This window comes from Psittacula echo, assembly GCF_963264785.1.
Source record: "Psittacula echo genome assembly, chromosome: 7".
NCBI lineage: Eukaryota > Metazoa > Chordata > Aves > Psittaciformes > Psittacidae > Psittacula > Psittacula echo.
The window spans coordinates 39017124-39041621 of record NC_137740.1 but is presented as its reverse complement, the minus strand read 5'-3'; the positions used below and the strand labels follow the sequence as shown (position 1 = coordinate 39041621).

At 40.5% G+C, this 24498-nt stretch overlaps 1 protein-coding gene across 2 annotated transcripts in view; it reads right to left on the bottom strand.

Moving 5' to 3' along the window:
* The window catches only part of PLCH1 (phospholipase C eta 1), a gene marked incomplete at both ends in the record, with an annotated part of 63976 nt that extends 39827 nt beyond the window's left edge, over positions 1-24149 (bottom strand). For both annotated transcript variants that reach the window (XM_080623693.1, XM_080623694.1), the window contains 2 exons: positions 414-560; positions 24071-24149. In XM_080623693.1, the coding sequence (XP_080479819.1) occupies positions 414-560; positions 24071-24149 (226 nt within the window). The remainder of the gene's footprint in view (positions 1-413; positions 561-24070) is intronic.
* Between the last annotated feature and the right edge of the window lie 349 nt (positions 24150-24498).

Sequence of the window (24498 nt, the reverse complement as noted above, 5' to 3'; positions counted from 1 at the left end):
GCAGAAACAGTTTCAATAAGAAATAATGCTATACATTGACTTCAAGACTTAATAATATCTAAAGAAAATTATCAATTAAGATTAAGAAACCTCAATCTAAACTTTTCTAGTTCTGTATTTAAACCTGTGATGTATATATTTAAAATAGTTCCGCGTAGTTATCTTCAGTTTGCTCGTAATTCATATAGAAGTATGAAAAATGTTGACATCAGACTGAACTACACTGCCTGCCTTTCATAATCCTGAACTTTTAGTAGGTGGTTGAACTCTACCCACACCCTTGAAAATCTTCATGTAAGAATCACATCACATTTGAAATAAGCATCAAAAAGCATTTATTTAATCAATCCCTCTGTAGTTCACATTTTAACACTGAACTGCCCCAGAAATTAAAATAAATATTAGAAGTTTACTTTTTGCCTTTTCGCTTTTTCTGGATGGTCTCCATCGAATGCAGGTTCTGTGCTCATCAAGGTAGAAGAGACGAACTAGTCCTTTGGTTCCACTCTTCAGCTTAACCATCTGAGTCCCAGATTGCATAACACTCATGCATCTTTCAACTGTGTAACAGACAGAATAAATTCAACTAAATGGCCATCTAATTCTACTAGTAAAATGACTTTCAGGCTTCCCAACATCTGCCAAGCATATCACATTTTCGGTTTGCACCTTAATGACAGAAACTAGTCACTGCTGTATGAGACACACTATTTCTTCTTCACTAGCTTCTCCATATAGGGAAAAAAATAAATAAAATCAAAAATAATCTGTCAAAACACTTTCACAACAAAGAGGCAAAGAAAACTTTACCATACATTGAAGCTAAATAATTTAAAGCTGTTCAATACTTACCTCATTTAATTATCTTCTATTATTACACACAGTACTGTAATTTTAAACTCCAGTACTCAGCAAATTTCAGATGGTGAGATTATCACTCAAACTCCCATTCCTTTGGGTTTGCTAATCTTTTAGCTTATATCTTGTGCTTTTGACACTGTTAGAATTGATAACAGATCTATAAATACACAATCCCTCCTCCCTACCACACATTTACACCCTCTCCATCCTGCTACTAAGTTTCAAGCACATACTGTGATGACTTCTTTTCATCATCCCACCCAGGATGGTAGGGCTTTGTTTCTCAATGTTTTGACTGAAATAATCCCATCTCTTCCATTTCATCTCACGTCTTCCCTCCTACAGTTTTCCAAACAGTAGGATCAAGATAACATTTCCTCTTGATCCATGCTCTTAAGTTACATTCTCCTATCCATTCACAGCCTCTCCTCACTTGATATCACTCCACATTCACCTCTCAGATGATTTGTTTACACTCTGGCTGGCTCCCAAATACTATCTGGGTCTGTCTTTACTTCTTCTTATCACCCTTCTGCTCTTTATCATTTCTCTCCAATACTCCTCTTGGTATCACAACAAAGACCAAGACACCCTCTCACTCCTCTCTGTCAGAGCTAGGATTTATTTTCTGAGCTCCTGACACCTCCTTAGCTCCCACAGCAAGTGGCACATCCAGCAGTGGACTCAAACCCAGCTGAAACCCAACAGTGCTCTCACACACCAAAACACATTGTGATGGCCCTGCTCAGTTAACCCCCACAGCAGATGTGTGGCCAGAGCATGTCTTCCAGCAGTCACACAACCCTGAGGCTATCAGTGAAGGAAAATAAGCCTGATGCTCCTTCTGAAGCATCTCTGAGTCAGATGCAGTCAGAACAGCATCCCAAACATTAGCCAAATATGGGACAAACAGCCATGTTTGTTGGACCAGCTTCCCCTGACTCCCTCACACAAAGGGAGATGGCAAGCCAAGCTCCACATCAAATAAACTGCATCAGAATCAGTTTTTACTGAGTTGTCCTTCCTAGAGGAAATAGAGGACTCAGGTTGAGCTGAACAGAACCAAACTGTTCTGAAAGCATCAGATGCATGAGTGCAGTAAATTTGTCCTTTATATGTCCATAAATATACGGCATTCCCTGAATATACATAATATACACCAAATGAAAATGTGGCTTTGGAAGTTCTTTAAGATGAGCCAGAAAAGTGCATAAACCAAGCCAGAAATATATGTTATGCAGTATCCACACACTGGCCATGACAGTTTTAACCTGTATCTATCTGAAGATGCACAAAATGCCAGGAAGATAAGCCTTTACACCACAAGAGACAGAATATTCAGAACCTTGAAGAAAGATTAACTGAAGCAAAACTAAGCCTCTAAAACTTACTACATATGTACATACATGCACACCTTCTCTTGGCAAACTGAGCTTTTCATTTTGGAACTGAGTTTAGATAAAGTTTGCCTTGGATTCATGCTTAACATACAATAATGGTCCTCCAGCACACAAATAAGGTTCTCCACAAAAAAAGGTTGTACCAGTGTGTGCGTGGATATGCAAATCTGTACCGCTACATTAGCCTGGCATACAAACTTCAGACACATTCTTATTTCACTATTAAAACTATCAACACTATTAGAGCGATCAATTTCAACAGTGTTTTATCTCAGGAAGAGGTTTAGCAACAAGCTATTCAACACAAAGTCTGCTTCTTTGCACCCAAGGCTATCAGTTATTATTAAAAGTCTTACAAAAACCCCCCTAATTATCACGTAAGTCTTTATTTTTATCAGCTCAGTTATCATAGAAAAAAACCCAACAACAATCTGGCTTCACAAAAGATGCTCAAGACAGATAACAAAAGGCAGAAGAAAGAGGACTACATTTCTTTACTGTAAGGAAAGCAGAAAATGGGCCAACACAGGTAATTACAGCCAACAAAACCATGGGGAGAAAAGAAAAAAAAACCAACAACAAACAAAACCCCACAAACCAAAACCTCTTCACTGTTTCAATTGCCTAATAATTTCTGTATCGCATTTGTAACTGCTATAGATGCATTTCACATACACGCATTCAGATAGACTTCTGAATCAAAGTTATAGGGAATAGATTTTAAAACACTTTTTTTCAGAGTGGAAGAAATCCAGTTCCTGCCAAATATCTCAACATTCTCCATTTCTCAGATGCCATCTGCAAGAAGCCCACAGCCCAAATAAGCACCATCTCTTCTGCTTTCAATTTTCCATCAGAAAATATCATTTGAATGCAAACATTTAAAGAAGAATAGTAAACATGTAAGAGAGTTCATCACATCATCCCTACTGTGTAGGTGTTAATCACAGAAAAAATCCACTTCTAAAGAAAGGACTAGGGTAATGGAACTGCCACACCATTCATAGGCCCATTGGATTTCAGCTCTGCAAACCATTTACAAAATATAGTCCTCCCCTTAAAGCTATTTATAAAATATAAGTACACAAAGAAAAAAAACTCTTGTTCAAATCTATTCCTAAAATGCTAATTCCAGTCTCTGGCCAGACATTCACAAGACAGAGACCACCGCACGTTAGCATCTGAATAAAGTGAAGTTATTGAACAGAGGCAGTTCAGAATAAAGCTCCAGAAGAGCAATTCAAGAATGTTTTCACTAAGGAATAGGAAAACTCACTCCAGAAAAACATTTAATCCTCTAGATAAACCATGAATACTAAGTAAGTGAAGCAGCTCCTCGATGCAGAAGTTTGAGGAAACAAGACATATAACGGTTTCCATTATATGGTATTTTTCTTACACAAGGACTAGCTATGCATTTTTTGCCTGAAGTCTGAAAATTAATTTAGTGAAACTAGAATACAATATAGTTTATGTATTACAAGAACAAAGCAAGTTAATCTGGAAATACAAAATTATTAAGCTTATGCATTGTTTATTTAAAGCTTTACCTTCAAATGAAAAAAAAAAAAAAAATAAATCTGAAAATGAGTCATTTCTGTTTCCAGATTTATGCAAACTTATTCTTGATAGTCTAAATTCATCCAAACAGACATCCTGTACTTTAATGGATTTTAATAATATTAAAAACCAGTCTATTTTTTCCTCCCAAAATAACCATTTAGAGCTAAACAGACCTGAGTTCAAAGAGCATTTTCTGATTTCTAATTCAAACAATGATAACCATTCCTAGTAGCACACACATCTCCTCTGCAGAAGGAGCTTCTTCTTTGTCTAACAGTAAGCCAGATACAAACCCATCTGCGCCAGCTGGACTTTTTCTGAAGTGGCCACACTCCCCAGCACATGGCAGACCTCTGAAGCCAGGAGGAAAGCCATCCAAGCTCCTGGAAAGTCCAGATGTTACTTGAAATCTTGCACATTAGGCAGATTCTATTTATTCTACCTGACAGCACAGCTCCTTGCCGCTGAATAAAGCAAGCTGCTGCCTGGGAACACTAAGCTGGAACTCTGACCACTAACCATGCGTGGTCTTACGTTCAAAAAGCACTCTAATCTGCCACAAATCAGCCAATGCTACTGTCCATCCAGCTCTGCTCTAATCTATCCCAATGTGCAATCAGGTCTTTAATAACCAGCGAATAGCTTAGCACTGCACCCTGCAAGAATCTGTCACAAAAAGTTACAGCTCTGTTCACAGGTTTAACAGTCATGGCCTGTTAATCAAGGGTTTGCAATTAATTTGGTTTAATTCTCAACAGTCATAGTTATGACTTGTACATCTGCTTGCTGCTGTGTTTCACTACAAAGCCTTAAGGCATGCAGGACCCTTTAGACAGAAAATATTTAGGGAATTAAAACATTACACCTGGCACCACTTTCAGTAAAATAGAAATGCACTTGCTATACAGGGCACATCACAACAGTGAAACAAACATCCACTCCCCATAGAACATGTTATCCAAGATTAAATAAATATGTGGGTCACCGTGCAATTGGAGCCAACAGGCAGGCACCGTGCAGGAGAGGCACTGGCGCCCAAGGGATCCTGGCTGGGATGCAGCTGGGATATTTGGCATGTACCAGCTGTCCCATCACCCACATGTGACAGCCAACACTGCACACCAACATTTTCTGGGTTATCCCAACTCCACCGCTTTTATGGACTTAATGTTACAGCTGTCTAACAAAACAAAAAGATTAAATAAGGTATAAAGAGCATTACCAAACAATGAGAAGTATAATCATGAAAGAGGATGAGCCATGTTTCTAAACTATGGAACTGTAAGAAACTATTAACTGCATAAAGCCAACATTAAGCTTGAGGAAATAAAAGAAAGCCATAAAACGCAGAAGTTACTTTTTCAACTGCAACATCAGCTCTTCTCCCCCACTTTCAGTTTGTTTCTTTTTTACTGTACACTTAGCAGATATATCATTTGCTCTCTCTTCAGAGAGGGAAAAACCAAAAGACCCTCCAGTGCTACCACATGCTATTCCCACCCACACAATTGCCAGGACTTCTGCAGACAGCTCCTGTGGTTCACTGGATGCAGCATCCCAAGAGGTTCAACATAAGGTAACTGCTCTTACATTACAGAAAGCATGGTTTATCTTACTTCAGTTATTCTCTTCAGTTTTCAGATTTAACACACATCCCCTACCCCCCAAATTCCAGAAACTGAACTCTAAGTGAGGCTGTTATACAAAAAGTATGTGGTTGGTAGTTAACAAAGGAGTCTCAGCATGCTCCCATCACTGTAATCATGTACTTGGATCCAGTTTGGAATCCATTTTTACTGACACTGATGCACATTCCCAGAAGCAGGCACTGAAGAAGTATATATATATAAAAAAAAAAACCAAACAAAACAAAAAAACAAACCAAAACCCACACACACTCCTGAACCAGAGAACAATATGAAATTAAACTGTCAGGATCTAAGTAGTGAAGATACTCTGAATGAAATCACCAAACCAAAATAGACAATCAAAAAAAACCACCACCACCAAAAAAACCCCAAAACTCCCCCACAAAAAAAACACACAAAAAAACAAAACAAAAAACCCAAAAAAAACCCCTAACCAAACAAAAAAAACCCAAACAAAACCCCAACAGCAAACTACCAAAACCCCCAATATTCTCAGATGTCTGAATTCTTCTCATCACCCTTTTTTGTGTCATTTATTAATCATATGAAAGTTGTAAGTTTGCCTTTATACTAATGCCATTAAAAGCCATTTCCTCCCTACCTCCATTCCCCAGCGAGCATATTTTATCTAAATCCCATAGAACAGCACTAATATCCAGCAGACCACACAGCTTACCACTAATGTCATCAAATTGTTGATTGCTGTTTTGTTACGTAATGGGCAAAAAGCCTAGGAGAACAGAGACCACGGGTCTGGGGGAATCCATGGCAGCCCCAGTCAGGACCATTTTTAATAGCCACATGTCATATTTTATGCCAGATTGTAATTCGATTTGCAAACTCTTTCAACCTTATAGAATTTTACATTAAGTTTCTTAGAGTGGATTGAATCATAATTTCTGTGAAGTCTATGCACACGAGATGGACAATCTCTCACATTCTTGCAAATCTCAAAATCCTCAAGGAAGTTACACAAAACCAGCAGAGATGCCAAAGGCTGATGTTAGTCCTTGCAAGGCCCAGCTGAAGAATATGCAGGTATTCCATTTCAGCCCTGGAGAAGGTAGAGAATCAAAACAAATAGCCCAGCCAAACACAAACTCTGACACTCAAAACAATTGTGAATGGCTTACAATCAGTGAAAATCATAAAATCTGAAAACCAACTTACACTTGTAAATTCACTAAATAATACGCAAGAGAGGTGAAGCTTCAAAATAAGGCTCTTCAGAAACAGACTGCAGCAAAGCTGTTCAAGAGCTCTTGTGCCACTGCAACCCAGCATGTCTGAGGATTGTAAGCTTTCCATTCCTTAAATTACTCCTTTCTCAACACTGAAAAAGCACAACCATGTAACCACAGATATGGCCAACTGCCAAAACACATTGTCACATCAATAGAGTGAACAAAGTATGTATATTTATTAAGCAAACACAGCTGACAAGTTTGCACATCCTAATCTCCACTATTGCATGAGGATTCCTCAAGCAAGGAGGGCACAGCAATTGATAATGACACCATAGAGCAAGTGGAAGCAGCAGCAGAAAGGATGAAATGGAAGAGGATAGTTTCCACAACACCTGCCAACAAGAAGGATGAGTGGACAGGTCTGTACATACATGTTGCTGTGGCAGCCACAGTAGGACTGTTCAGGAGAAGCAGAGGGCAGAGGCACATTTGGCTTCTCGGGCAGCACCTTCACTTCGCTGCAACCATTCACAAGGAATACAAGACATTGTTCTATGGTCATCTCTCCAAAGGAAATCCCAGGGTCGCCTTTCAACTAGGCAAGCTTTTGCTCAGTTCCCAGAAAAAAACAGCAATAACTCACTCTGAGTAGCTCAGCTGAGTCACCTGTGTATGCTCCCCAGCAGCACTAAGACATGAGCTTCTCCTTTGAGGGCACACAGCAACTGATAAAGAAGTCTGAAAGGCACCCCTGAAGCTATGCCTCTGGATACAGAGATCGGAGTTCAAAACAGTAAAATCTTTCTCTTCCAGAATCCCTGAATGTCTGCCCTCTAAAAATCAATAAGTACATAAAGTAGGATCATACGACTGATAACCGAGTATGTCTTGTTCTAAGCCTGCCTTTATTGTACAGCACTGAACGTCATTCCCCTTCCTCAATACTACCCAGGTCTTCAATGAAATACATCTCCTGCTGCAACGTATTGAGCTGGGTCAGATCCCCTCACTCCTGCCCCAGAAATATGCTATTCCTCTATATTTCCCTCCCCTCAACTTCTCCAACAACAACCAAAAAAAAAAAAAAAAAAAAAACCACCAAAAAAAAAAAAAAAAAAAACCAAAAAACAAAACCACCAGAACACCCTTCATAAAGCTTGCTTCTGTTCCCACACAGAAGACGTGCAGAGGATAAACTGTCTCAGCTTCAGTGCAAACAATGAATTCTAATGTCTACAAATTTATCAGCAAATAGCAATGTCACAGCAATTTTGGCACCTGTACAGCATCACATCCTGGTCAGGGGAATAAATCACAAGGTGCAAGAGCAGTAGTATGAAGTAGGATGAAGTGGGTGGAAAAGGATCTAGTCCCCAGGACCTCCGCTCATCATGATGGGTTGTGACAGTGGTTAGACTGGTGGAAGCATTGCTTCCCCTTTGGCTGCCAAATAATGCCAAATAAATCCACATCTAGGGCTTGATAAGAATAGGAGGTAGAAAAAAAAACAGAATAGAAATGAAGGTACAGTTAATTAACCTTTAAAAGTAATGAAGACTATAGCACAACTGATTATATAAAATAATTTTTTCAAACGCCTCAGAAAGCTATTTTGCTACAGAAACATGTGGATTCTATTCTCAGATTACCTCAGTGCAAGTCACTCACAAGAGTAAGTCATCTGTGGACAAACAATGACTTGACTCTCAAATACCAAAGTAATTTTATTGACAAAAACAATCATGTTTTGTGCATCTGTTTGTGCACAAGTCTCATGCTGATCAATGTTTCTACCGGTAATATGAAAATGCCTCCAAACCAGTTACCTGTTACATTGCTGAGGACAGCAATAATCTGACCTAGAACAGATAAACTTCCTCACCTACAGGTTTGGGTTTTTTTAGTATCAGTCAGCACCCAACTGAAACACAGAGAATTACAGAATCAGCTAGGCTGGAAAAGATCTCTAAGATCAAGTCCAACTGTTACCCTAGGACTGCCAAGACCACCACTAAACCTTGTCACTGAGGCCCTCATCATCTTCATGGTTTTTGCACACTTCCAGGGATGACGATTCCACCACTTCCCTGGCATCCTGTTCCAATACCTGATCACCCTCTCAGTGAAGAAATTTTTCCTAATATCCAATCTAAACCTCCCCTGGTGCAGCTTTTTTCTGTCACTTGTATAAAAAAGACAGCTTATGGTTTCCCATGACTTTAATTTCAGTCATCCAAGAAGCACACATACCAGCACAAAATGCTGCCTGCATACTAACAGGCTGCCCTCTAAGACATGAGCTTCTTAAGGGACTACTTCAAAATTCATGGTAAAGAGGAAGAATAAGCACACATATTTCCCCTTGTAGGTAAGCTCAGTGCTGACATCTGGCCATCTGAGTCTTCAAAGCAATGAAAGAGTTACTTTAACAGTTTTGCTGTACACTTTCAGAAAGGCACAGTTCTCCAGCAAATTCTAATAACCTTTTCAGTGTCACAAGATGATGGTATCCTGTAGATTTATTGAAACAGGAGCATATTTAATTCACAAGCACAGAAGAAAAAAAAAAAAAAAAGAACACAAAGTATATAACAACCATACAGAAGCAGATTAGACACCTTTCATGCAGCCATCAGCATTCAGCATCCAGCTCCAGCATTCTCTGAAACCTCAGTGGTGCCACAGAAGGACCTGGCACTCCACACTGCACACCACAGTGACGCTGCTTTTAGGCTGGCAGGTGAGGCATTTCACTTCACTCAGGATAACATCATCAGAACATACCAAACAACCCAGAGGCTTTGAACCATATGCGTATGCTACTTAATTGCAAGTGCACATAATACTGTGATGGATTTAAGATATTATTGGAATTAAACTTATGGAAGACCTAATTTCTTCACAGGAGGAGGTTGATACCTTCAATATCCATTTTGTATGCCATTCTGAGGTAATTTCTTTATATATCACTATTCTAGTGTCTATACTTAATACTTGGTTTACAGGTGCTTGATCAAATGCAAGGATACAAGAGTCCCAAAGAAGCACTAATAATGACATTAAAAAAAGCTATTGCCATAGTCTCTGTCAATGAAACACAACGCAGTTCACTGCTGTTTCTCTGCTTAGCTGTACCAACTGCAAACCTAGTGTTCTACTAAAGCAGTAACAACAAGGTAACTACGAAGTACCATGACCCCATCAGCTAAAGACACAGACCTATGAACAAGGGAAGTCCATACCGCTCCTCCTGTGCCATGCCCATTAACATCCCACTGCTGATACCTCTTAGGGCACATGCACATTTCCCATTCACAGTGGTTAGAAGTCATGTATGAACTCACAGTCAAGCCACTCGCAGGTGCAGAGCTGCTGCTTCCTGCAAGTTCTTATTGAAGAGCAAATTAGACACCCAGCCAGCAACAGCAAGCACAGAACCTCTATGATCAGCTATCCCCTTATACAAGTGCTACACATCATACAAGCACTCTTATTGTGCCTAAATTGTGCAAGGGGTATGATCCTGCTGTTATCAGCATCAGTGATCACCAGCCCAAGAAAGAGAAGATGAGGCAATCTGCCTTCTTCCACCATCCAAGCACATGAATATATTCATGCCTATGAAATGCACCGCCCACAGTCTGTGCTTGCCTGGTGCTGTGTCACCCCTCCTCTGCACTGGGGCACCCCAGTAGCCCAACCATGACCCCATATGCACTGCTGCAACACCACCAAAGCAGCCAAACCTGACTGCAAGGGACACAAAGTCACATGGTGTTGCACTCGCTGCTACTGCATCCTTTAACCATCTCCACCAGGCAGTTCGAAATGGTGGTGCTGCTAACTGGAGAAGATCAACAGAAATTTGGCAGTTGCTATTATATCTGCCTAAGAAAAAGGTACTGACTGAAAAATAACCTCAGACAGATTTTCACCATCAGCTGAGTACTTTGGTATGAAACCTGCTTATCTACACATTCACACACATTTACATGAGCTTCAAAACGTAAACCTGATGCTTTTCTTCCAGGACTGTTCAAAAAACATCCCCTTCAAATAAGCTAGCTCTTGTAAATTATTGAATGGGGATGTATCCATTACCTTCTGCATCTCAGATGGAGTAACACCTGGTCTCCTTTACCTAATCATATGCATCAAAGCTTAATGTAGAGCTTTGTGCAACCAAAACCTCCAAAATAAAAACAGTGTTTAGAACTGTAGCATACAGTTCCTTCCCTGAGAGGGTATACAAATAACTGACTTTTTCTTTAAAAATATATCAATTTCTTGTACAACAGCTATGTCTGTTTCCAGTAATTTTCTTTAGTTAAAAAAATATTTGTCAAAATAATCCATGCTAAATAAATATTAATAAAAAAATCAGTATATATCAATCCCCAACACTGCCCTTAATTCTTTTTAACATGCTTTATAGTGGGCAAAATGATATTTCAAATACAATCCATGACTTTTAGTGGCTTTATTTGAGACTAGTTTGGTTTCAACTTATTGATAATCTTGCAGAAAATGTCTTCTGAACTACCCAATTTTGACAAGCCAGCTCTTTGCTAAATGTATTTTGTAAGTTGTGTTGTTTTCTTTAAAAGCATATATTCCAACATGATTAAGGATGAGAAAAATACAAAAATAAATTTTATCTCTCATGATTTTTCCACAGCACTACAGCCTGCACTTAAGATGCTTAAGCTAATTACCACTTTCCATCCAGCACTGACTTAAATTGAACAAAATCAGAAATTATAAACTACAAGTTACTGAAGAAAGTTATTCAAGATGTCTTCCTTTTTTGTACCATCCTCCTGCAATTCTTGAAAAGACACATCTTTACCACTCAATGCTATTTGATTAAAATTTCACACATCCTTTGCAGGTGTGTTAAACTATTTATAAGTGCTAGTATGGCAAAAACCACAACAACCAACCACAGAAACTCTTTTCCATAGAAAGTTATGCCACAGCAAAATGACCAAGAGATGAAAATGTCAAGATTATATATATTTTTTTAAACACAGATACAGTTTTAATAATTTAAGGTAACACACAAGTCCAGTACATCCCTGTCATAGCAGCAGTATCTCACATACAATACATATTATGTTTTCATGGACTTTCAAGTCAATACAAAAATTCCAGGTTTTCTTCTTAAATATTCAGGAATATATATATATATATATATATACACTCACACATATTTTTCATACTAACAATGTCCACATATTGTATGTAATTCACCAGCCATAAGGATAAAGTTACTTGATTTTTCTATGGCACTTCCAGAAATGTTACGAGCTCTTCCTACAGTAATTCCAAACTCAAACATCCTTACCTTTTTCTGGACTTAAATTTTTATATACTTCAAGGTCTGCCATTAAATTTGTAACTCATGCATTACTTGCAAGTGGAATGGAAATTCTCACTGCAGGAAAGCCTCAATTTAGTCTTCATGTCTCCAGGGCTAAAATATTTTGAAAGTAATCCTTAGAAGCACAGGAGAACACTGCCAGCACTGCTCTTTACAAGAAATGAAATCTTCATGATCCATAAAACAAAAACAGGAAAGCACAAATCCAGAGACAATACTAGGCAACTTTCTTCAAAACCGAAAAGCACAGTCTGAGAAGGATGCTGGAAGCATCTGCTCTACGTTGCTGCTGCTGCAGGAATGCAGAAGCAGAGACTACTTTTGGTATGAGACATGCATACATAGCACAGCGATTAAGATGCTCCAGGCATTAAGTGTGCGCAACGCCTGGGAAGAGCAGCTCTGTATGGGCAAGTGTGAGGAAATCCTGCTTGCACCTAGGGAAGCCGGTCAGGAAAGGATTACCATACTTCAGGTAAAAAATGGGAGACTGACACCGGCTGAATGCAGATGAGAAATGACCCTCACTCCAAGAAAAGTCTCAGCATCTGCAGCCATGGGATTCTGCGAGGCAGAAGGACAGAATCTCTGGACTGCACTTCTTTCCCCTAGGTTTGTGCCCCCTCCTCCTGTCTCTGTCACTAACTTGATGGGGAACAGTCATTCTGCAGAATCAAGCCAATTAGAGCACAAAGCATGTAAATGTTTAGTCTCTGCATCACTGAGCATTTGATTTCGTAAGAACAAGTAGTCTCCTGTGAGATGCTGAGCCCTAACTCTTCCAAGAGCTATAAAAAAAATTGCCATGCTACTGGCTAAATACTGGGCTTGTTTAAACTAACTCAAATCAATAGGTTTATAGTCAGGGTGGAACAATGGGCAGAAACATTCAGACTTGCATAAATTGCACTTACTTACGACAGAGCCTGAGGGAGCAGAGGGCTGGAAAGCATAGCAAGAATAAAGCAGGCTTCATACATAATGCTTCGCATCTTTGATTTATTGCATTTCCTAATTGCTTTACTATTCAGCTGGCTTTTACACAGTGACATTTACATCAGCACACCAAAGGAATCCCCAGTTGTATTCTCAAAGATTGTGACAGCAATAAAAGAGGACAGAATTCGCCTAGCACATGCTAGGAGAAAGTTACGTAATAGACAGCGTGACTGAGAAAACAAAGCAAAACAAAATCAAAAAAAGCCCATAGTTCTACATGCCTGTAGAACTTGCATAAGATGGGGGACAAGATACAAGTGGAGCTGACATGTTTTACTTGCTGAAATATTATTTCTTAGCTGCTGCTAACACAAACTGTAAGGCTTCCCACAGTCACCACGTCACGATAGATCACAGCACACTGCAATATGTGTGTGTACTATATCTAACAAACCTATAAAATGAAACAATGTTCCAAACCCACTGAAGGATCATTCTTAGCTGCACTCAAAGCTCATGCTCCTAATCACACTTCCAGGACATAGCAGAAGTCATGCTCTGTGGAAAGAAGTGTCACTCATCTCAGTTACAACAACGGAAATGAAACAGCTGCATCATTACCCCACCACTGGTTCACACCTCAGTTCACAAGATTAATGGATAAAGTCCTCACTCTGAAGCCTCTAGACAGTTATCAATACATTTAGAGAGCAGTGTAGGGGAGAGGGACCTGGGGGTCCTAGTGGATGGCAGGATGACCATGAGCCAACACTGTGCCCTTGTGGCCGAGAAGGCCAATGGCATCCTGGGGTGTATTAGAAGGGGGGTGGTCAGTAGGTCGAGAGAGGTCCTCCTTCCCCTCTACTCTGCCCTGGTGAGACCGCATCTGGAATATTGTGTCCAGTTCTGGGCCCCTCAGTTCAAGAAGGACAGGGACCTGCTGGAGAGAGTCCAGCGCAGGGCAACTAAGATGATTAAGGGAGTGGAGCATCTCCCTTATGAGGAAAGGCTGAGGGAGCTGGGTCTCTATAGTTTGGAGAAGAGGAGACTGAGGGGTGACCTTATGTCGTGGTTTAAGCCCAGGCCGTAAATCAGAATCACGCAGTCCACTTCCCCTCCCACCTTTCTTCCCTCTGCTCCTGGAGGGACGGGGAGGAGAATCAAAAGAATGCAGCTCCCACGGGTTGAGATAAGAACAGTTTACTAACTAAGGTATAACACAAATCACTACTGCTACCACTAATAGTAATAATGATAAAGGAAATAACAAGCAAGAGAATACAACCGCTCACCAACCGGTACCTCACCCCCACCCCGCAGTGATCTAGCCCCTCTGGGCCACTCTCAGTTCTACTTCCTGGGCATGACGTGCTATGGTCTGGAATACCTCTTTGGTTAGTTTGGGTCAGGTGTCCTGTCCCTGCTTCCTCCCAGCTTCTCCTCCTCCCTGGCAGAGCATGAGACTCATAAGTCCTTGGTCAGTCTAAACATCGCTGTTATCAGCTCTGTTCCCAGGCGGAAAATCAAAACACAGCACTGCACCAGTAGAAAAAATGACTGCTACTGCTAAACCAGGACACCTTATTAGTGTATATAAATATATAAAGGGGGAGTGTCACGAGGATGGAGCCAGGCTCTTCTCAGTGGCAAACAATGATAGGACAAGGGGTAATGGGTATAAACTGGAACACAAGAGGTTCCACTTAAACTTGAGAAGAAACTTCTTCTCAGTGAGGGTGATGGAACACTGGAACAGGCTGCCCAGGGGGGTTGTGGAGTCTCCTTCTCTGGAGACATTCAAGGGCCGCCTGGACGCCTTCCTGTGTAACCTCATCTAGGTGTTCCTGCTCCGGCGGGGGGATTGGACTAAATGATCTTTTGAGGTCCCTTCCAATCTCTAGCACACTGTGATACTGTGATTTACATTCAAATGAATTGATGTGCTGCAGTTGCAATTCAACAACAAAATCTAAACCATCACCAGTCTACAGTTTAATTATTTATAGATTAGATTGCACTTGATAATGTGTTAAATACAAATTACTCCATAGTCCTATCATTCTGTTAATTATGAAAGGAGATATACACAACCATCTTTAATGAAGCTACTCTGTAAGAAACCTTGCTCAATAATTAATACATTCCTTATTATTTTCCCTTCAAAATAAAGTTCCTTTTAAAACAAACCAAAGACTTCTATATAATTCAGGAGACATGCAAACTGATATGAAGATAATTGTAGGTTTATTCAACATACACTCCCCAAAAAATCACCATGACAACTCTTCACTGACAAGCCAGGTTTTGCATCCAATCGCTGGCTCTGTCAGAGTCAGATCTGAAAAAGGTATGTCCCCAAAGACACTCTACATGAGTTTGACTGTCTGCAAGGGGAAAAGTCAAAAGACAAATAGTTCACTTTATTCCATCTGATGCTGTACCTACATCTTATTTCAGCCATGGCTGGGTGACCCTCACATTCTTCCCAGCTCACTTCACTTTCGTATACATCCCCTATTCTCAGGGGGATCATGATGTTCCTGCTGCGAGCTATCCGCGGACCCACCACACACAAAGTCCTACCAAAGCCTCAGGGTTGATGGTGACAAGCAACCTTTCTGAATATAAAATTGTTATTGTTACCTGAATTTGATTAACATCAATGAGCACTGTAAGACAAATGTACAGACTCTAAACAGCCACCACTGTTTTATAGGTACTGCACAATCCCCAGATAAGGTTTGGCATAGAAGGTAACACGCTTACTTGTATGCTTGTTTTTCCTGTTTATGTTTTCTGCCCCTTAAGCACTTCCTTGCAAGACCTTTGCCAGTGCCTTGCATGCTTAAAAGTCTGGGGGTTTAAAACTTTTTAAGCTGGTTTCAAGAAACACATGAACCATCCTTCAAACTTCATCTTGCCAATAGCTTTTGACAATCCAGCTACAAAAGCAACAAAATTTATAAAAAGATGCTTATTCACTCAAAATCTATCTCCCCCAGGCTCATATTATTTTCCAGTCTTTTCAATTTGCTGTTCAAAAAAAAAAAAAAAAAATAAAGCTTCTGCCATTAAACCACTGGAATTATTTTGAGGCAAGACAGCAAGTACCTCCAGGTACAAAGCAGACAGTGTCAAAGCACTATCCCTACCATTTCATTAAAAAAGGGGATTTAAAGCTTTCTTGTAATATCTGCAAACTGTAGTTCTTCTCTTCCATGCCCATAGTTACAGATACGTTTTCATTTAAAATACACTGTAGTTCAGCTTACAGCTCTGAGTGAGATGAGAGAATATGGGTTTGCACCAAAAACAATGCCAGAGGGACAAAGTGGTCCTGGCTTGGCTTGGGGTATATATGCCAAACCATCGCCAATGTTTTTAGCTCCTTGAAAGAAAATATGGAGTAAACCTGCCACGAAAGCACTCCCAGCTCATCCCTGTGAGGGAATAGCCCATGGGATAACTAGCAAATATTCCCACATGGAATGACCAAGGGGACAGCCAGCCAGCTGCAGGAATCACTACATTCAAGCTCCTCCTCACTCAGGCAGCTCAAGTCTGTTGGGCTACAAAACCAGTTAAAAACTCCCTGGAGATGCATGGAAGATACATGTACCACGCAAACCTGAACCAGTACTTCCAGGGTAAAAATCCTGCCTTGTGTTTGCTGCTCTGGGTTAGACGGGATGTGGGAGGCCAGGCAGAGCTGTATCACATGAGCTCAGGCAGATGCTCCTTTCGAGAGCTAACAGCCCACATTTGGCAATGCTTAGTGGCCATGGCCCAAGGTATCTGCTGGAGAACCAGCTGCGGTGTAGCTCTGCCTGTGCCCTCAGATACAGAAGACTGCCTTTCTTCACCAAAGCCCCGCAGCACCTGAACTAGGCAGCTGACACATCCCCATTCACTATTGAATAAAATTAATTACCAAAAGCTTTGGCATTTGCCAGATTACCAGAAATGGAAGCCCAATTTTTTAACACCAAAGACCATACCTCACAAGGCTTAGATACTGGACAGAGACATAACACTGCAAGTTCTACTGCAAAATGTTCATTTTCCAGTAAATGAGAATATGATTTAACTAACAATTTTGAAATTATAGCATCAGAAGAATACTAATTTTCTGGCTTGTCAGTTTTTCCTTTTTCACTGTCAAAATAGCTGAAAACTTGTACGAAGACTAATTCTGCTGAAGAGCAAGAAAAGCTGATTAGAGAACTTCTACCTCTTACAGCAAATAGATAATGAAATAAGAAGATAACATCTTCATATTAATCATCCAAATTTAATCTTAGACCTAAGCTGTAATACAACCTCCTCATGAAAAGCCAGCTAGCAATGAATAAAATTTTAATTTAGCTGCATGAAAAACTCACCATTTTAATCAGATTAAAGCTTTTATCAGCTCTACTCATTTGTGATTTATGAAGACATGGCTCTTTGGAAAGCTAACAAGTATATAAAGATGGAAAGGTGAAAACACTTGGCATTAGAACTCAACCACCTGACACACTATGACAGACATCCCACACATGAAACCCCTCCTTTCAGCAAAGATGCATCTAGCAATAGACATGGGGTTCTCAAAGGTAGTTACGCATTCAACAAAGCACCAAGAGGCCCTTTCTTCTAGCATTTTAGGCATTTCTTAAACCTATGTGAACTTTAATAAAGAAATTCTTTAATGCCCTTCTTGCATATACATTTTCAGTTACGCCTGGTGCCCTCAAGGAATGAATTGTGGATATTTTGGTATGTAAATCATAATATAACCCGAAATAAAAATTATTGCACTATTATCTTGTCCTACTTTCCCACGCATCATTATAAAACTTAAATTGAAGCTGACTATTAAGATATAAGTCTGAATTCTGCAGTCTACATCTGCCATCTTTAGCACTGTAGCCTCAAGCACAGGGCTTGCATGAGGCTTCAGCAGAGCTAATTACAAAGCATTGCCCATCAGCAAACATCAAGCCTAATATATATGTGCTCTTCAACAAAGATTTAATATTGCTTCCCCAAACTCTTGTGCTCTAATAACCAAAAAAGACCATTTTACTGCATAAAAAGTAAAATATAATGCATTTCATATTCCCATTCATTGGGCACAAAAGTTCAAGATCACTGAAGCAAAAAAAATCCTACAAGAACTTGCACAAAAGCTCAGCTTGTCAGGCTGAAATGAATGGAAAAACACTGCAATAACACCAGCCATAAGCAACCTCTTGTGAACCTGTGCAACGCTGCTTGTGTAACAGGAGTAGCTGTTAATCTAATAAAGGCAGTGCACAATTACATCCATTACAATTGGGAAATCTTTGAGATTATCTCTCAAAATAAGCAATTGCCTTGGACTAAGTCTCTCCCCCCTCAATTTGGGATGTATAGAAGTAGATTTGGAAGAACCTTTTGAGAGACGAGCTGGATATTCCCGAAACAAGAGGCAGAGAGCACATGCAGGAATCCAGATCAGCAGTCAGCAATTTTCCCTGCAAGTTTGCTGGTGGCTGGGACAGACACTGCACATTGTCAGATGACAAAATAATTACTGAAAAATATTGTTTGCTTAGTGCCACCACGAGACAGACATCTGAGTGGCTTATCTCAAAGTGCCATTTAAAGTAAGCGAAAGTACTTGTATTCACTGTACCACAAAGCTGCACTGTTATGTCTCAAGATCTCAGTATTGACCCCAATATTGAAGCTCAGAATCAAGTTCCCATTCTTGCTGCTTTCCCTTTCTTAGGGGCAGCAGAAAGTGCTATCACCACAATGTTCTCCACCCATTTCCTCTGTAAGACATTAGAAGGCAGACATTTGAAGCTATCAAAATGTCTGCCTGACACAACTGAAGTACCTCTTTATTTTACAGATTTGGCCCTCAGTTCAGGACATCCAGCCAATGGTCTTTCAAAGGTGAACCAATCAAGCAACCAAACCTGTTCCATCTATTATGGCCTGAATGTGGCATTGTTACATGAAATTATTGTATCCGTTCAAGCAGATTTACACCAACCATCATTAATTTTGGAGTTAACTTGCACAGATGGTCACAAGCATAAATGAATTCAAAAAAAACTTCAGGAGAAAAACTTATCAGATGTAAAGATTAATAAATACAAATATATAGATGCAGCTTCTGTCTGGGGAAGTACTTATGCTGACCAACAAGCACTGGGAGCATGTGCCACCGAAAGGGTTATTATGTATATTGTGGGTTTTCCCCTTTATGCTTTAAGCCCCAAACATCTACTAGCAAAGTAGATGGATGCTTGGTCTGACAACACCACCATTCCTACATTGTTATTGTCAGGAAACAAACAAAATATGATCCACGTTTATAGCTTGAAAACCCTGAGAAAATTTAAAAATCTTTTTCAAAGCCTAGAGGCATGATACACTTAGTATTTTGGCACTATTTGCAACAGGAAGGAAAAGAAAGTGGGTTCATCAAGTCCTCATGGCTATTCCGCACATTATAATTGTTTATCTACTCTATTCTACAGAAACTGCTAAAATAGCTTAAACCCAGATCTGTCTTCGGTTTGTTATTCTCTGTGTGCACACACAGTGCTGTATCTTACTGTTACTGAAGAAAACTGACATTTTTGCTTCCAGGCAGATAAGACTCCCTAGACTACAAGGCACAACATCAAGTAACCAAAAATTTCAGACATTAACAGATTAGAATTTTAATATCCTGCAACTGCAGCTATTAGCAGATTTTTATTAAAAAATTATAAAATTAGGATAAATCCTTAGGCACTTTTGATGCATATAGTACTTCAGCATTACACAGATGAATGTTCAGTCATTACTCAAAGGCAACCCATTAAAGCCCCATGGAAAGGCAGATAGCTGTGTATCAATACACAACATGTAACAACATGTGTCTCAAAGCATCATCATAATGTAGGGAAGGAACAGCCTGATTTTGTACAGCAGCATTTTCCAGAATAGAATGGAAACACTCCTGTTTGTATTTGATGTTCACTGTACACAGGATTTGAGTTGGGACCACTTCAATAATTCTTCAGCCTTACATCCACATTAGCCAATATACTGCTTGCTACTAATTACATTTATAACTTCAGAGTAAGAGCACAGACAGGGTGCTTTAAGAATTTTTCCAAAACTTACCAATCTCCACCTCAAAGTATGTTAGTTTTTCCTGTGTCTATTTATATACTTGTGGACAATTTTCAATTTGTTCTTGTGCCAGATTTCCCTATCAGTTCAAATAAGCCTTTGCTTCCCTGAGCAATGCATTGATAGTCAGTCACATCCCCTATCAATCTTTGATTTTCCAAGCAAAACAAACCAGACTCATCTTGTCTCCACTTCTGTAGTCCTTTCCTCTGCCTGTTCCTGAGCTCCAAAAGGACATCAGAGATAAATGCAGCTGAGCAGCAAAGTTCATATTGTGTGCCACTGTAGACACTTCCAGTACTTAGGTCTCTACAGAGAATGATGTTCATATGCTTTTTAAGAACACCATCTGATGGAGTGGGGTATTTTATCTGACTGGTTTGCACCCAAGGTGCAACAGTTCTTCCAGGTTATAAGTTCAATTGCAGATAATAACTGTGCCACTGAGATTGAACCTTCTAGAGAAGACTGATACAATTATATTAGCCCATCGCTCTGAAGAGTGCAGTTTAGGTAATATGAACAAGACTTAATTAATATGACATCCTACCAACAGTGGCCAAGTCCCTGTTGACACAAGTCTGGAAAGAGATGAAGAATCCAGAAGATAACATTAGAAACAGAGAATGAATTACAATTATGGAAATGCAATTGAAACAAAAGGGCTGTATTTCTGAGAGAACTTAAGAAGAAAAGATAATTGGCATAGGTAACTGACTCTATATATGAACAGATACTTTCAGAACTGCCAAGACAAAATCAGCTATTTGCTAAACATGTCACAGCTTTTTCTGTTTAACTATTACAGAGTATTAGCATTCATAAACATAGAAAAATAAGCTAATCAATAGCTCTGTGTACCTGCTTCCTGAAGAGCTATGCTCTCAATGTCAGAATATGAAATGATAATAGTAATAACTAAAAAAAAAAAAAAAAAAATGAAAAAACTGTGTAAAACAGAATTAATACACCCTAAAGCTGGACATGTACAAACCCAAACACTAAAATGTCAGCAAATCACAAGGGGTTGTATCACAGTACCTTCCCTGCTAGCAGTCCCTTCCCACATAGAGTTCGTATTAGATTTTCTTTCCCAATTTCCCAGTGCTATAAAAAAGTTCTAAACAAGTATAATTTCCTTATATCTGCTGAAGAAAATATGGCCTCAGACACAGGTAAGTCCCACTTTAGTTGTTTGGCTTTCACTTAGCCATGCAAAGCTCAAAAGTTCACTGCTCAGTCCCACTTGAACTCTTCAAGAAAGGAAAGGAAAGGAAATGGGTCAATCTTACCTGCCACCAGGAATGGGGGCAAGCACCCAGCCCACACACCCCCACCAGTCCCCCGTGCCCTTTGTCAGGACCTACAGGATGAGAAGGCTCACTGACAAAAAACCCCAATCCTTAAAAAGCTCCATCAACCCTTTTATCTGTATCAGCCTAGTCCCACAGGAAATCAGCTTCTCTTGAGCATCAGGAGCAACATGCTAATTCCTGCAGACATGCACATGTCCCTTATGTCATGCTGTTGGGACCTCTGTCACTGTCCAGCAGGGACTTCAACTCCCTCCATATACTCAGTGTGAAAATAACTGTTGGCTGCAGTGTCTTGCTTAGGTCAAAGAGACAAATGGGAAGCCCTGAAGGATTCTGTCAGAGAAAAATAATTAAACCTGTCTGGTCATTAATGAAAGAAAAATAAATTAAGCCATAGAATCTTTCTGGTTTAGGACGCCTGCTAATTCTGTCTTCTATTTTAGATGATTATCACTTTTCAAACTCATTACTCGATAGCTGTTCAGGGATTACTGGAGTTTGTGCTAATGGCTCATTATCTATCCTTTGGGCCATTAGGGAGATAAAGACATTGTGATGCTCTACAATAAAATGCTACCTCAAGTCACAGAGTATGGACCAGACTTTTCTTTCACTTTATCTAGAATAGCAAAATTGCAAATACACATCCAAAACACGGCTGCTCCAGTTATACACTCAGAGAGCAGACTGTTACCTGGAGAAAAGTGTGATTAATTGGCATCTACCAAAACACTGCCAGAGTGCTCAGACTCAGAAAAGAGGGATCTGGGTGAAGATACCGGGGAGACAACAGTCTCCTTCTATGGTGTCAGAAAGAACACAATCCCACAAAAGGCAGTGGGGCAACATAAGTGGCCTGATGAATCCCAGGAATGAATCTGCTCCATTTGAGAAGCAGAACAGTTGTGCCTGGAGACAACAGGTTTACCAATGACAAGTTTGTGAACCATCTTCCCTGTAATGCATGTCCCACATGTAGCACACAGTTGAAGGACAGTGCTGCTGTCAGACTGACTTACAGAAAAATAACAACATTCTTCTGATGTCCCAAACAGAACTAACAGTTCTGGGCAAGAAAAAAGCAACACAGGGGGAAATGGTAATTTCTATATAGACTGTTAAGATGATGCATAAATTGACAAATGATTAATTCAACCACTAGCTACTAGCTTCGTCAACGGTAACATAACTAGTGACAAAAATGCAAACACAGTTTGGTTTATGATGGGTTGCATTGCAGTTCTGCAAGCCACGAACTTCGCCAGCTTCCTGACAAACAATGAAAATGGAGGTGTAGGTTCTCTAGGGGGAAAAAAAAAAATTGCTTTTGAAAAAGTTGAGTATTTCTATGTTAAATTTATAGGCATTCTACATTGCTGCTACTAATACTGCCATAAATCTACCCTAAAGTGACAATTTTTAATCACTGACCTCAAAGGGAATAAAGAATACAAAATTTGGGCCTCCTGGAAACAGCATTAGGAAGTCCCTCCCCCAGCAGGACAAGTAGGTATCCAGCTGTCTCATTAGACTAGGCCTGCAGGAGTCTATTCCAGGCACGCATGGCTTCTGAGTCCTAGTGGTCATTAACCCACTGCAGGAGCATGGGCTGGGCTCAGCACCCCATGTCCAAGGGTAAAGCAAAGGGAGAGAAACCTGCATGGGGGACACATGCTCTAAACTGAGAATTCAAATTTGAAGTATACAAAAAGAGCTCCTGAGAAGGAAGAATCTTATCACAAAATTTCTTCAGAGTATTTCCTGACTTTGTTACTGGAAGAATACTTCAACAACTAAATGATTATAGCATATTATCTGCAACAGCAAGAGACTAAAATGTAAGAGGTTGATAGACAACTAACCAGGGATCACTATTAGGTATCTATTTTGCGCAAACACAAGTGCCTGGTCGATACTTGGAAGTCAAGCTCTTTCCGACACTTTCAATTCCTCCTTGTTAGGAGCACAAAGGATACATACCTGCAACTGGAGCAGTTCTAGAAATGACAGGAGGGAATGTTTAAGTGTAAGGCAGCACCAGGCTTTGTGAACACAATTAATCCATTTCACTCCAAAGTACAATTACCACCTACACTCCAAGCAACCCTGTCCACTGCCTGTGCTCCACCTGCTGCACTGCTTTTCTCCGGGCTTTAATGCTCTGGTTAAGCATAACCTGCCAGGTGCACCAGCCTGTGGGTGGCCTCACCCATGGGGAAGGGAGGAGGCGCATTCCTGAACCAAGCGGCGGAGAGAACGGGAAGGGCTCCCCGCGCTGACCTGCCCGAAGCCGCGGCCGGTGTGCGGGGCGCCAGCATTTGCGGAGGGGGTGCGGTCCCGGAGCGCCCCCTGGCGTACCCGCGCGGCGCCGCCAGCAGTCGGCCCCGGTCTGTGCACCCCCCGGCCACCCGCGCACCACCGGGGCGCCGCAGCCCCGGCACCCCACCAGAAGAGCATCCCGGCCTTCGCACCCACGGTGAGCTGAGCAGGCCCCGTTGCTAAATGGCCCCAAGAGCAGCGTTACCAACAAGATGTGCACACACGCCCAAAACCTCGTTGGCACTTGATGGTAGGAAATGCTAGAAGCCAGCACTTAAGGTAAGCTGTAACTCACCATGAAACACACCATTGTCCACCAAGAAGTGCCTGCAGTACTGCAGACAGCTTTTCTTGTCCAGACTCCAGTAACTCATTGTAAGATGACTTCCTGCTCACCATCCAAGGCAGTGGCCCTACAAAGGAAAACAAAGAGTGGATAATTAGGAGTTAATTTACAAGAAATGCATAACTACAAAGCACTGTAAGAGTATTTGTTTGTGCCCTTTATGCAAAATAGTTCATTAGCTTCATACAAAGCATTGCAATAGATGTAGCCCTTCACTCTCCAAACATGCCCATCTCTGAGTACTCTGAGTATGTACAGGCAAACGGCATGAGCAGATCACTTGGGCAGGGCAGAAAGGTCAGCATACTGCCAGCTAGCATGTTAAAGACTACTGGAGCAAGCCCACCCTACCCAGCACTCACTGCACCCACAATGGA